We start from the raw sequence: 15102 nt of genomic DNA, 5'->3' as shown, positions 1-15102 counted from the left end.
ATAAATCAGTAGACACATTTGTCTTCAAAATGGCATCCATCCAAAAGGACGTTGGGTCCTTTTATTAACCGACTATTAAATAGTAATTGTATAGTTCGGGATGTTTTATGTGGCATTGACAACGCTGATTTATACAGCTAATGATGACAGTGATGTCGAAAAGAGTTCTAGATTATTAAATAAATATTGTTTTTCCAATTTGTAAGTTAACTTAGAGAGTAATGGTTATTATGGAATTATTGGTTTTGTTTAATCTCTCGGAAATTTCCAACTTATCGACAAAGCAGTTACAAAAAATTCGCTATAATTTGTATAGTTTCAATTTTTCTAGGAACAGTGTCTAAAAATTATTTACGAACAACGTCATAATAAGTATCTAAATGACATGATATGTAATATGCAATTTCTATAGTTCTTATATTCCAGTTAACAGAAAATAATAGCAAATAACTTAAGTGCATAAGAGGTCTCTATTGATTTATTAACAAAGTCTAAGTGTCTGCAATGAATTACGTGCACCAAGGGTTTTTATCTAAATCCATAACTTTATTAATCAACCTTGTGCAGATCCGTATTCAATTGGTATTACTTTTTATCTTGAGAAATTTCTTTAAATTTGAAATTATTTTTAGGGAAATGTTTAGTAAAACCTAGAAATAGGAAATCAGCGTTACATAATACCAAAATCTGATTTAGGACATTCTTCTAACGGGTATTCTTAAGTTAATCATGTAATCGAATGAACTACTTTCCAATAAAGTCGTTCCAGGAACTCAACTTAAAAATATTGACAAACGGCAGAATGATAATAAAATCAAAATAGTATATATACTCGGTTCACTAATCCCAGTTTTTTTGTGAAGTTAGTTATATTTTGACAGACTGGAAGTTCATGTAAACTAACAATTATTCACTACTAACATATGCAAAATAAAACGGTGTGAAACTATAAATCAAAGGTTTACTGTTTATATTTTTGAAATTGTATAATTGTCTATAGAATTATCTATAGGATATAATTGTATTTACAAATAGAAAGATTACTAGTTATAAAATAGCATTTGGGCCATCATCATTTGTTTGGTCTATAGTAAAACTAATTACCGCCAATCAAAATTTATTTATTCACACCATATAATTTGATGAAATGAACAAATAATAAATTAACAAAACAGTGTTGTTCGATTTTCAATAAACAATGAAATTCATTTCGAATCATTTCTTTGAATTTAAGATGTTAATACTGAATAATATTGAATTTTATTCGTTACTTTTAGGAAATATTAAGTGAAATAATTTCTCAGCGTTTCTTAAAATAATTGTAAGTTGTCTACATTTGGCGCAACTTAACGACTGTAAATTATATCATTTCAGTAGATTTTAATATTTTTAATTTTCAATTTTAATATTGAATTAATGCAAAAACAATAATAAACATTTTAAAATTATTTTATAATCTAAAGAAAAATAATTCTGTCAAAAATAAAAATATTTTACTCTCGAGAAAAACATTTGTTACACTTGATATACAACTAATAAAAGTTTATATCTGGTGGTATATGGTATAGATCAGTATATATAACTGTTTATATGAAAAGATAAAACTGCTTTTACTATTTTCCTTCCAATTTGATCAGATTTTCTCAAGTTTAAGCGAAAAAAGTAAATAGAGGTCACTTTGAATTTTGTATAACTTCACTTTATGTTTAAATGAACTACTACTGTAGAGAATAAAACACTGAAAATTTTGTTTTTAAAAACTTCCACAAAATTTATTATAAACTCTTATCACTACAGCTGTTTCGGCTGATTGCTTTTCTGAAGTGATCTATTTATGGCATGCGTTTACACTTTATAGTCTTTAATGAAATAGGTTGAGGAGAGGAAAACTGTTTGTCTCAAGTTTGTCATTCAGAATTATATTTGTGTTTTTTAATTTGTTAATTTCCAAAGATTCTAACAAAGATAGCTTAAGGCCTTTATTTTGAATGTGAAGAATTTTAAATTCGTCATTAAAAGAATGATTATGATCTAGAAGGTGAAGTGCGTATGTAGAATATGGTTTTCTATTATTGAAAGCCCTTTTATGTTCTGCAACTCGTTTATTAAAATTTCTACCAGTTTGACCGGTGTAAGTTTTTGGGCAGTCGCCACATTAAAGTTTGTATACACCACTGTGTAAGTGCTTTTTATTTTGGCTCTTGTTGTTTTTAATATATTTGCCTAAGTTATTTGTTCTGAAAGCTGGTGTTATTCCCTTCTTTTCTATGTGTTTGGCTATTTTTGTTGATATTTTGCCTGTATATGTAATCGAGCAGAAGGTACTGGGTTTTTCTCTGGTGGTGCAAATACTAATTTCAGGGCTTTCTTGTGTAGTTTTTGATTTAAAAGTTTATTAATTGTTTTTTCGTTATATCCATTGTTTACTGCTATTTGCTTAATGATATTTAATTATGTCTCGAAGTTTTATGTTGACATCGGAATTTCTGTTAATCTATGTAACATACTATGATAGGCTGCCAGTTTATGTTGTGTGGGATGGGACGATGAATTGTGTATAGTCGTGTCAGTATGGGTAGGTTTATGAAATATGGAGAAGTCATGTTTGTTTTTAAGTCTGTTAATTTTTAAATCTAAAAAATTTATGTATTGATTTTGTTCTGTTTCTATTGTAAATTCAATATGACTATGGAGTGAATTAATATACGATAAAAATTGGTCGAGTTGCCTGTTAGTTCCTGTGAAACTTAAGGACTGTGTGTTAGAAGGAGTTAAACACCAATATACTACTGTAGAGGTACATCGTATAAAACATTTTGTATGAAAGTATAATGTAACTGTATGTATCCAAAAATAAAGCGATTACTTCTACTATGTTCCTTATAATTTTATCATATTTTCCCACCTATTAGACCTCCCTAGAATTTCAAATATTTCAAAACCAAAATTTGTCAAATCGATTTAGTCATTCTCGATATATTATAAAACAGTTATAAAAACATAAAATGATGTTAAACGTCATTTTATGTTATTTTATAACAACATGGATCAAATGAACTAAAACTGTAGAGGTGAAGTCGTATAAAACATTTTAAATTTACAATTAAAAAAATAATGGTCATTCATCGAGATGAACAAAATTCTATCTCCTAAGTTGGACTAACAAATACACTTTCACAAAGTTTTATTGCATTGGACAAACCCGTGCCACGAGATTATAGATATATATTTATACATATAGGTGAAGGGTAATATAGGTTAAATTTAATTGTTAACTGAAAATTTTTTATAACTAAGCAGATATTAAATTGGCTGTACATAATATATGTTTTATTACGTTTTTCTTTTCATTTTCAGCTTTAAACTAATTAAAACAACCCTTTCAGCAATATAACATACCTTGGGAAGTAGTATTGATACTTTCCTGGCTCCCACAATGTTTTTAGTAAGTTCCTTATTAAGAAAAAAAAAACAGAGAATGTCATAGTATTAGATTTGCTTTTCCTATTTGATTCATGTGGAATGCGCTAGCTTAGTACTGATTAAAATGTTATATCAACGTCCGATATCAGAAGTAGATGTTTCCCAGTTACATCATTAGCATGACTATAGCAAAATAGTCCACTATTTCTTTGGCTAGCGTATCAGTGCTATCATACAACTACTATTGCACATTCTTATCTCTAATTTGAACCAAGATGCTCATTCATTTTATTTAGGTTGATGGAGCGTTGGATATTTTTTATCCTACCTAATCTCCTACGTCAGTCGAAAATATGTAAAATTTAAAAAGAACAATGACATTAGAAAAGTGGTAGATAAAAACCTATAATGTACTAAATAAAATCCTAAGGCTGGCACTAAACTTAACGAAAAATTGCAAGAATTGAGAAAGAAAGAAATGGTAATGCTAAGAGATACGAACCTATGGATAGCATAGATACACAGGAGACAGAGTTTTAAACCGAATATTCAGAAGCAATTGAGAAAAAAAGCATAAATATAATAATAGCTACTACAACTACATAGTAGATTTGGGCATCATATATTTTGACTTCAATTATTTTTACCCGCTTTGTTTTATTTTACTGATCATCCAATCGTCCAAAAGATCCTAGACTCTTACCAAATTATCTTGTCCCAAAACATAACAGTTACTATAATCTGGCTGCCATCTGATATTGGTATAGAAAGCAATGAAACTGCAGATCACTATGCTAAACTTGCTACAGCATCACCTGAAATCACCGATAAAATTTAAATTTGTAAGGACCTAAAATCATATATTAAAAGAAGAACCAGACTCCTTTGGCAGCAGCATTGGAACTCTAACCGTTCGATCTTACACGAAATACAACCGTCAATAACCAGTCAGCCTACATTTGACTATTCAGCCCTCTCAAGACGAGATCTCATTGTGATAAGACGGCTTCGGATAGGACATTCAAAACTCACACACGGCTACCTAATGTCCTCTAGCATCCGTCCCTCCTGTCAAATCTGCCAATCATATTTGACAATCAAACATATTCTCACTGAATGCCATCAACATTCGGCCAGAAGATTACAATACAAACTCAAAAGTGAAGTACGAGATATCCTAAACAACCCTGACCAAATAAAAGCTGTGCTACAATTCCTTAGAGATGAACTCTTATATCAAAAAATATAATTAGATTTTAATTTAGACATTGTATAACATATTATTATCATTCCGTATTATTGTAACATATTCTTAATGTAACACTTAATGCCTGTGTAATGAAAATTCATGTTATAGTACCTGTGTAAGTGGCCATAGTAGCCGAGCACGTTAAAGTTGAAATAAAAAAAGAAAAAAAATTTTTTTTCGTATTAGCCTTATTATTAAAGTTTTACAGACAGCTATTGGGTGACTTTAAAAAAAAAACAAAAACTAAGCTGAATCTTCACGGCCACCATTTTTTGTTTATGTAAATTGCAATTCATTTCATCATATAGGTATGAATTTGTAGTGACAAGTATTATGTCTAAAAATCATCTTTTTGTATACGGTATAAATTTAATTGATTTTTTCTGAAATTAAAATATCACTACCATATTGTGTTTTTGGGGTTTTAGTCTAGTCTCCTAATTGCTACCCTGAACACACATATATAACAGAACCAATAAATTCGCTGATCGAGAATAGGAAATAGAACTGTCATTATTAATTTAGATAATTTATTTTATCGATTTCTGTAATATAATGTTGCTCTTGAGTAGGGTAATAATTCATTAGTTTGTAATTTGTTTATCTAATTACTTGATCAAACATTGACATCATTAAATTATATTAACCAATAACAAGAATTTTTTTTGTTTCGACCGTCTTGTTTATCTAATGAGGTCAATTAATTATTTCCCTCCTATTGATAGATATTCGGGTTATATGTATGTGACAGACATAGTTTAATTGAGGACTTGTCAAATTATGTATTCCTGAATCACATGGATAAATTATTGACGGTTTGTAATACTGTAAATATTATATGGATTTCGTATATTTACATTGGTTTCCTGGTAATTATTGTATTATTTATTTTATATTTGTTATTAGTTTTATTTTACCATCACATATTGGTATTATTTACTATAAAAGCCTATATGTATTTTAGGAAAGGTTTAAATTATTTTATCCTTTTTGTCTTCAAGAATCATGAGATTCGTCATTCATACAACTTTCTATTCTTTATTTAAATATTTTTAATTGCAATACAAAAATTTGCCACATTTTTATTAACGTAAAACTGCAAAGGTTATTATCGGAAGTTGTCGGGCTCTGGCACAAATATATCATATATCATATAAACGCCAGGGCGTTTTCTCTTAAGACGCTCAGGAAGATTATGATTATAAAAATTCCTATACAGCGTTCCACGTTAAGAAAATAACATTAGGCTTATGGAGATCAGTGTTGCCAAAACTCTCAGGCATGCGGTTTACTAGATTGTCGATATATTTTTCGAATTTCCATTTTCAATTAACATTTAACTGTAAAGAATAACAACTGAAGAACCACAAAGCCTTTTATATCATTATGTAGTCTCAGAGAACGACATAAAATCGCTGACATACACACACCGTATTATTTTAAGTTGCAATTAGTAATTAGATATATGCATTCCAAGCGGTCCGTTTATTTGCTTTTAAATCTTTAATAGCCGGCAAAGTGCATGATTTAACTAAGCAATATTTTCTACTGATTTCTATGATTCATGGTATATGATATTCTTACCGAAAAACAAATAAACTGTCGTTACTATAATTAAAATAAGATAAAATAAAATTATCTTTTGTAAATACTATTTATTTAATTAAAATCATTTTCCCTACTTTTCATCTCTTGTTTCGAATGGACACTTTTGGTCAATTACGTTAAAAAACGTTAATTCATGTCTGTGAAAACGAAAATACAAATTTTACAACCCTGACTCGTGCTTGTGTTCATCGTGGTATCGCTGCGCTTCTATCGTCCATAAGAAATACCCTATCTCCGCAATGTTATTTTCTTAACGTGAAACGCTCTATAGAGTCCTATATTTTATAAAAATTAATTTTAAAATTCAAACAACTATTACCTACTAATTATTACAGATTTTTAGAAGAAACATTTTTAACAAAAGTTCATCTATAGTACATTTGAAAATGATTGATACCACAAATTTTATTGCACGTGAGATAAAACCCAATATAACATCATCAAACAGTGACGGAGATTTTCCAAAATAAAATATTCAGCGTTGTTCTCAAAATGTTTGGGTTGTACCTAAAATTTTTAAACATAACAATTTATTTCAATTCTTGCCTTAAATTTTGTAGTCATTTTAATCAACAAATGCAATAAGTACGTAATCCCTACAGGAACAAAATATTTACAATTTCCAAAAAGGAGAGGGTCAATTTTAAGCCCTAACTTTCTTAGAAAAGATTTAAATTTCCAAACGGCAGGAAGTGTTTTGCAGATTGTGAAACATTTTAGTTAAGATTAACGGGTTGTGTTTGTAAAGTCCTGTGGTTGAAACACGTAGAATTGTTAGTTCTATAATAAAAAGCGATATTAATGAGTGAACTTTGTAAGAAAAATGTCGCAAACGTCTAATTTTACTCCTGTGAAAAAAAGTCAGAGAACAATGCAAAATTCAAGGTATTGTAAGATGGGGAAGGCAGCGTAAGAGGATGTGGTACAATCATGTAAGACGAATGGATGAGAATAGACTCCCAAAAATTGCCCTAGAAAACAACCCTCCCGGTTCAAGACCTTCCGGAAGACCACCTAAAAGATGGAGGAATAGTTGGCAATCTACCTCCCAGGAAATTAACCAGAGGTAGCTTCAGAATTAAACAGATCGAAAGATCTCCAAGAAGTAGAAGAAGAAGGTTGCTGTGCAGGATATCTGCTAAATACTTTAACATCACAGCATATTTTTAACAATAATGTAAAACACACAACAATTTTGTAACTGTTTAAGAGTTTTTACCCAAATATTTAATGGTTTGACTTCTGTGATGTATCGCGAAAGGGTATTTTTAATTATGTCCCGTTTATAAAGGATTTTTGAATTAAACTTTTGTGATTCACGGTATAGAGCCAACTATAGGAATTTCATTTTCCTTGTGGATAGATCAAAATTCTTGCATGGTATCATTGTTTATAAATAATCATTCAGACGCAAAAAGTATCCATTTTTAAAATCGTTGTCAAAAATACTAATTTATTTTTATTTATTTTTTTTTTTTTTTTTTCAGGTAAGCGAGATATTTGTTACTGCTACAATAGTTGTCCCTACTATAACCGTAAGTCAAATAAATTCTAAGAAAATTATTATTTATAATATCAAATATTTAAAACCAGTGAATGATCCTATTATAATTGTATATATTATCTACCAACTTGGATGATAATTTTCTTATTTGTTTCGGATAGATTTTTGCTGTCTTTTTTTTCCATTGTCGACATGTCTACAACATTCAGTTTTGTGGTGTATGAATTCAAAATCCTAAGCAGTTTTTAACAATTTTTAACGTATCGTCAATTGAGAGTGTCAAAGAATAGTGAAGAACTCAAAATGTGTCTTTTCTTAAGCTGTTGCTTTCTTTCGGAGGCTGGTAATCTTATATTTATTTAAATGCTGTTTATTTTTGATCTGAAGGGATGGTAAGATGAAGAATTAAACATTTCTTGTACTTGTACTTGATCTCACACTTCTTTCTTCAGCTCTCCATAGTTGGACAGTGCAATCCCAAAATATTTTACTTCAATTACGTGTTCAATACTGACGACATCGATTACTAATTTAGATCTTGTTGGTATTTCGTTTTTTGTAATAGATCATAATGAAAAATTATTTTTCTCGTATCTTGAATCTGTGGGTTGTATGTTTATGACACGATCTAAACACATCTTCAAGTGCGGTTCATCTGCTAACTTTATCCTTTGATTTATTGATTCGTGCAAAATTTTAGCGGCAGCTTAGTAGATTCTTCGGGTATTTTATTGTGTTTTTGTATTTTATAAGTTTGTTAGTAATGCTGTTGTCATCTTTACTTGTATCACCCCTGTGTAGGGTGTTTCGCCTTGAAAACTATGTATTGTTATTTATTTTCTTTAAACAAGAACTTCCTTAATTGACTCTACAAAAAAATTTGATTGAATCTTCGACTTTTTTATGGCTTTGTTTCATACAAGCATTATAGGCAAATCGAGTAAACAATGAGTACAACGAACAAACAGTAACCAAAATTTTAAACCAAAAACTGCATAAGAAATCCCTGAAATTTGTTTTTACACTACCAGAGAAACCCAGTACCTTCTGCTAGATTACCTATACAGGCAGGATATCGACAAAAATAACACATAAAAAGAAAGATGTAGCACAAGCTTTCAGAATAAACAACAACGTAAGCAAATATATAAAGAAAAACAGAAGCCAAAAGAAAAAGCACTTACATATGATGACTACCAACAGTGGTGTATCCCAACTTACATATGATGACTGCACATAAACTTAAATTTAGTAGAACCTTTAAATAACGTATAGCAGAACACAAAAGGGCTTTCAATAATAGAAAAACAGATTCTACATACGCACTTCACCTTCTAGATCATAATCATTCTTTTAATGATGAATTTCAAATTCTTTACATGTAAAATAAAGGCCTTAAGTTATCTTTATTAGAATCTATGGAAATGAACAAATTGAAAAATAAAGACATAAATCTGAATGACCAACTTGAGACAAATAGTTCTCTCTTCCTCAACTTATTTAGTTGAAGACTATAAGGGCCCCCGCGCACTAGGCATCCTGGTTACATCAGCCAACACATATAACAACCAACAGTTATAGCAGCCAATTGACGGCCAGTTGTGTCCGTTCTTTAATATGTAGCTAATATAATGTGATATGGATGTGGAAGAGGCCATAATAATTTACCGTTTATCTCGTAAAAAACGCAAAATAAATATCCCATACTTTCCATACTCATTTATTTCTTTCCCGATTACTATATTCTTCAGAAGATATATCCCAAATCGCCTTTTCTTATCCCAAAGGCGTTTAACTTCCTGAATTATTTTTTCGGTGTCAAAAGTCATTTTGAAACATTGGGGATAGCTCTGGCTGACACGACAAATGCGCGGAGACTGAAGGTAACCATATTCTCTTCCATTCATGATTCCTCACTTGCTTTGGCCAGCCAACAGGCACTTTTTAGTGGCTGCCTAATGCGCGTGCTTCCGTAAACCGTGCGGTTTGAGTGGCTGCCGCCTGGCCTAGTGCGCGGGGGCCCTAAAGTGTAAACGCATACCAAAAATACATTATTTGAGAAAGTCACTGCCGAAACAGCTGTCGTAATAATCTTCTTCTTAAGGTGCCTGAAGGTGCCTACTGAAGGTTGGCTATAACTATAGCAAATTGCTCTCTATCTTGAGCTGTTCTTAGTATCGAATGTGTACCCATGCCTGTCCAGTCTCTTACATTCTTCAACCAGGAGCATTTCCTTCTTCCTGGACCTCTTCTTCCTTCCACTTTCCCCTCCATTATAAGTCGTAGGAAGTTGTATTTTTCTCCTCTGTAAAGATAACTCGTTTTTCTGTTTTTTACAATATTTAGGAGTTCTCTCTCAGTACCCATTCTTCTTAGCATCTCGTTGTTGGTCAGGTGCTCTGTCCAAAAGATCTTCAGCATCCTTCGAAAAACCCACATCTCAAAGGCTTTTATACGCCTCATACTTGTAATTCCGAGAGTCCATGTTTCCACTCCGTATAGCAGTATGGAATAAATAAACGTTTTTACAATCGGATATCCAACGATAGAGTTTATTAGGAATTTTCTCATCCGTTGAAATGCGTACCTAGCATATTCTATACGAGTACGTATTTCAACCTCGTGGTCAAGATCTTTTGTTATCCAGCAACCAAGATACTGGAATCTTTGTACTGGTTCTATATGTTTGTTATAGATACAAATATTAATCTCGACATTTGGTGCACGTGTAACAGCCATTACTTTTGTTTTATTTGTGTTTATATTTAGTCCCAAGCTATCTCCCTCTCTGGTTATGACATTCAAAAGTCGTTGTAAACCCTCAGCACTGTCCGCAATAATGACGGTGTCGTCTGCGTGTCTTAAGCTGTTTAAGTATTCTCCGTTGATTTTTCTTCCTTCTTTAATATTTTCGAGGGCATTTTGAAAGATCTTTTCGGAATATATATCCAGTGGAGATATATATATATATATATATATATATATATATATATACAGTGGAGAAAGTACACAGCCCTGATGAACTCCTCTTTTTATTGACAATTCTGCTGTTAGACGATTGTCTATTTTGATCGACGCCATTTGATCCCAATATAATAATAATATATAATATAATTATATATTAATATTATATATATATTATAATAAATTCTTCTGTTAGTGATTCCATAGTGAATCATGAGGAAAAAAACAGGAAAAAACCTCATAATCCTATCCCGACACTTGAATCGTTCTATTGAACCCTCTTTCTGGTCACTTTCCCATGCGTGTTTACATATTTAAGATCTATCAAATTCTTTATTTTTAATATAAGATTGATGTTCACTTATTCTAACATTATTTAATAGCCCTGATGTTTCACTTAAATAAAACTGATCGCATAAGGTATTTTATAAATACAATTCTTTGTTCTTTCTTGTTTATTGTTAGGATTAGTTTTAGATAAAATAGATCTCAATGTGTTTGTTATTTTGAATATTTTTGAAATGTTGAATTTATTTCCTATATTTTTAAGTTTTTCTGATAAACCTTCTATGTGTGGTATTATTTTCCTCGTATTATTCCTTGTGTACTTTGTAGGTATAGGATATCGTTCTAAAATGTTCTGTTCTATTCGTTCGATTGTTAAAAATTACTTAATTTATAAACGATAAATTATAATTATTTTTTAATAAATCAGATGTTAACAAATGTTTCTTCTCTAAAAACGAATTTTCGTTATAACAAGTAATGTTGGCTCTATCGTATCAGGATTTAATATTTTATAATTCAATTCAGCTATTCAGCAATATCCTTTTGTCGTCTACTTTAAAATGTATAATATATGTCTGAATTGTCAATGTAAATGAGTCAGATAAAATTAAATTATTAGAAAAATTGTTCACCAAGTACCAAAAACAAAAATTGTTTAATTTATTAATGTTTGTGTTTTGAGAACGATTTCCGAAGTGGAAATTAAAACGTCAATAAACTGATTTTAAATTTCAATTTTGGCTTATTCCGATTAAAATAGTTATTAACTGAATTATGATTAAAACTAATGAATTAAGCTCCTCTTGCAGCAATATAAATGTTTTAGATAGGGTTTTGCAAGAAAAGGTCAATGTTAAGAAAGCCAAGCTGTTGAATATCCAGAATAAGAACTCTATAATCATTTATTTACAGTTGATAATTGATTATATCTAAAAGAAAATAGACTACGATAGTTTCGGTCTACTTAAATTATAATATACAGAAAGCAAATGGTTATATGAATATTAAGAAATTGCATAATTTGTAAGCTTTGAGGTTAAGTTTGATTAATTTGTACCAATACTGTTCTTAAAACAGATTAAGATTATTTATTTTATTCGAAGTAATATAAAGAATTCAGATTAAAAAACAATCAGAAATTAAATACATCGTTGAGAAACGTGAGAATAGTATATCACTTCGACAACCGACCCAGTTTAAGTAAAAATAAAAGAGTGAAAACGAATAATGAAAAAATAATCGCAGAGAATGTGAAAGACAGAGCTCAGAGCTCTAAAACAACGAAAGCCGGTGTTCATTGAGGGATTTTTAGATCCGTGCAGCTATTTACGTTGTGGAAAGAGAGATCAAAGAAAGTATGGCAAAAGCAAAGCCAAAGGATCGGCCGGGGTACGTGCCAACGTCTGGCGGACCGATTGTCGTGTATAAACGGATCGCTGGAGAGCATTTACGGTTACGACCGGTGGCTGAGTGCTAATGTTTAGTAAATTATTCAGAGAGAAGAGAATACCGTACACGCTACAAACAGAAATGCATTAGAGTGCACTCCGATCCCTGACTGATTGATAGATTAATTAACTTACAGAGCTATCGACTCCTAGGGTTTCTCTTTATCAAAGATTCAACCGGTTACGATGGAATTTACTCACTTTTCGATGCAAAAATCGCGTACCGGCTTTAATATTGAATTTTTACCACCGAGACTCTAAAAGGTTACAGAAAAAACGCGCTCGAGACTGACGTCACTAAAGAACACTGTTCATGAACGTTTCATTAAAGTTAACGCAATATGTTTTTACCAAGTGATGAGTCACAGTTTATTGACAGCTACTTTATATACTTTTGTAAAATAAAATTGAGTGGAGACGAATAATTACCACGCTTATTTCATACGGCAACGTAATTTGGTTTCCTTTTGCAAATTTTCCAATATTCTAACATTGTATATTTGAACATAATGTAGTCCTCCGTAAATTTAGAATTTCTTCTTTTAAAATTAAAACATACACTTAACGTCCTACTAATGTGGCCATGCTGTCAAGAGATTCTTAGTATTCTAAAGAAACTTGGTTACGCATTTTTCTTTATATTTAATAAGGGCTTGTTATGTTATTAACAATATTGGTTCCCAAGTGATCGAGATGTCCAATTCTCGTATTATTTTAATGATAAACTTTTTTCTGCTTTGATCTGCTACTCCGCAGTGCCTGTGGTTAGCCCACTTTGCTATTCAGAAACAATATCTTCAAGTAAGCTCTCCACAGAGACCTTCAACGTCTTATGATATCTTTTATATGCATTGCTGTTTATATAAAATTCTGTTTTGTATTTCACCTTTAAAATTTAATATTTTTTTTAATACGCCACAATTTTACTTTAAAATAAGTTTATTTAGACCTTTCGACTTCTGAAGTGGAATGAATGTGCAAAATGGTGAATGTACTACCTTTCAATACCTTGAACTCTTCAGCAACTTATGATTTATGATCAGCCTAGACGATTGAGCGAAATTTTTTTGATGTTTTCCAAGACAACTGTCAAATTTGAACCTTAACATAATTTGAATCTATATGCCCTGGTGTTACATATTAAAAGGATTAACGCATTAGTTTGAAGCGATCAATCGGACCACACTTCGATCAGTCGGCTATTTATTGAAAATTATATTTCATGACTGTTGTATCAATTTTCTTAAATTCCTTGTGAATTGTTTAAATAATCGAATATAGTTTGGAACAGTAGGAACTTTTTTGTATGCTGTTTTAACTGTACCAGCAATTTGGATCTCCAGGTTACTTTAGAGTTTCTAATTAGGAATAGACTCCAATAGTGTTTCTTCATCTTCTTCAATTTATTTTTTTTTTAAAGAGAATTTGTCATATTTTTATATTAAATAGTTAAATTTTTGATTTTGTTTTATCATTCTAATTTAACAAAATTATTTAATAGTTTCTTTAACCTTTCAAGGTTAATTTTTTATATATTTTTTCTTCTTTGTACATAACTACCTTTTCATTTATAAGTGATTATAATATATTAATTTTGATACCATATTGATTTTGCTAATTTTGTTTAGCAATATATATATATATATATATATATATATATATATATATATATATATATATATCTCTGATGTTTGGGAAAAAGGGCTTAAGTCAGGATTTCGCAAAAAATTTTTTTGATGCCTTCTGGACCACAAAAATCAGCTATTTTTATTGGTACAAACGATTTAAGTCTACCACATTATAATTCAAAGTTATTCACGATGATATGAAGGTCACAAACGTGATTGTTCGATATGGTATGGCAATAAGACTTAAGTCAATTTACGTCTCTTGTACCATATATTGGAGAATAACTGCTATGATCTAGAAGGCATATGTCTTGACATAAGCCTTGCTGATCTTAATTTATTTTCGGTTGTTTGATCAATAGGTAAATGTTTTTATAAAAATATTGTGTATACACGGAAAAATAAAAGTTTGGCTAATAAATAATAATACATAGTGACATTAGTTATATTTTAATTACTTACTAAATAGTTATCTAATTTCTAGCACAGCACTTTTTTATTTTAGTTGTATTGGCAAAATCCGCAAATATTTTGTATCTGATTCAAACTTACGTGTCAAATTACTCATCAACATTCCTTAGTATTTACACTTCAGTCCGCTGTGTGCTGTGTAAGTGTTTAACTTGGCATTTTGTATTATTTTGTTAAACTTGTTTTTAACAGTCTAAATAGTTTATTTGAACAATAAGACAGTTTCAGTTTATTAATAGTAACTATCTATTTAAAAATTAATATCAAAATGAAAAGAGTTGAAAAGATAATGGCACTTGTACGTCATAGTAGTTTAAAGGGTAAGTATTGAAATATTTCCTTTAAAATTTGTTTGGCATAAACTAAAGATTGTTGTTTTGCATCTACTTCGTAAGTTTTATTGTGACAGTACAATAACATAAGAATAATATTCCTTTCAGATCAAGCCGTTACTGAAAATAACGATGATTCTTAGTCATGTAATAGTTCGATGACCAACTATGCAGCAATTTCAACAGG

General features: G+C 30.4%; 1 protein-coding gene across 1 annotated transcript in view; it reads left to right on the top strand.

The window, feature by feature from the left end:
• The first annotated feature begins 5449 nt into the window (after nt 1–5449).
• Nucleotides 5450–15102, top strand: part of LOC140445701 (protein bric-a-brac 1-like) — a 244178-nt gene continuing 234525 nt past the window's right edge. Inside the window, exon 1 of the mRNA XM_072537964.1 lies at nt 5450–5541. Coding sequence (XP_072394065.1) covers nt 5470–5541 — 72 coding nt within the window. The 5' untranslated portion in view covers nt 5450–5469. The remainder of the gene's footprint in view (nt 5542–15102) is intronic.

Source organism: Diabrotica undecimpunctata, chromosome 7 (genome assembly GCF_040954645.1).
Source record: "Diabrotica undecimpunctata isolate CICGRU chromosome 7, icDiaUnde3, whole genome shotgun sequence".
NCBI lineage: Eukaryota > Metazoa > Arthropoda > Insecta > Coleoptera > Chrysomelidae > Diabrotica > Diabrotica undecimpunctata.
Note: the sequence above shows the minus strand (reverse complement) of the source record. Positions and strands in the feature narration are given on the sequence as shown.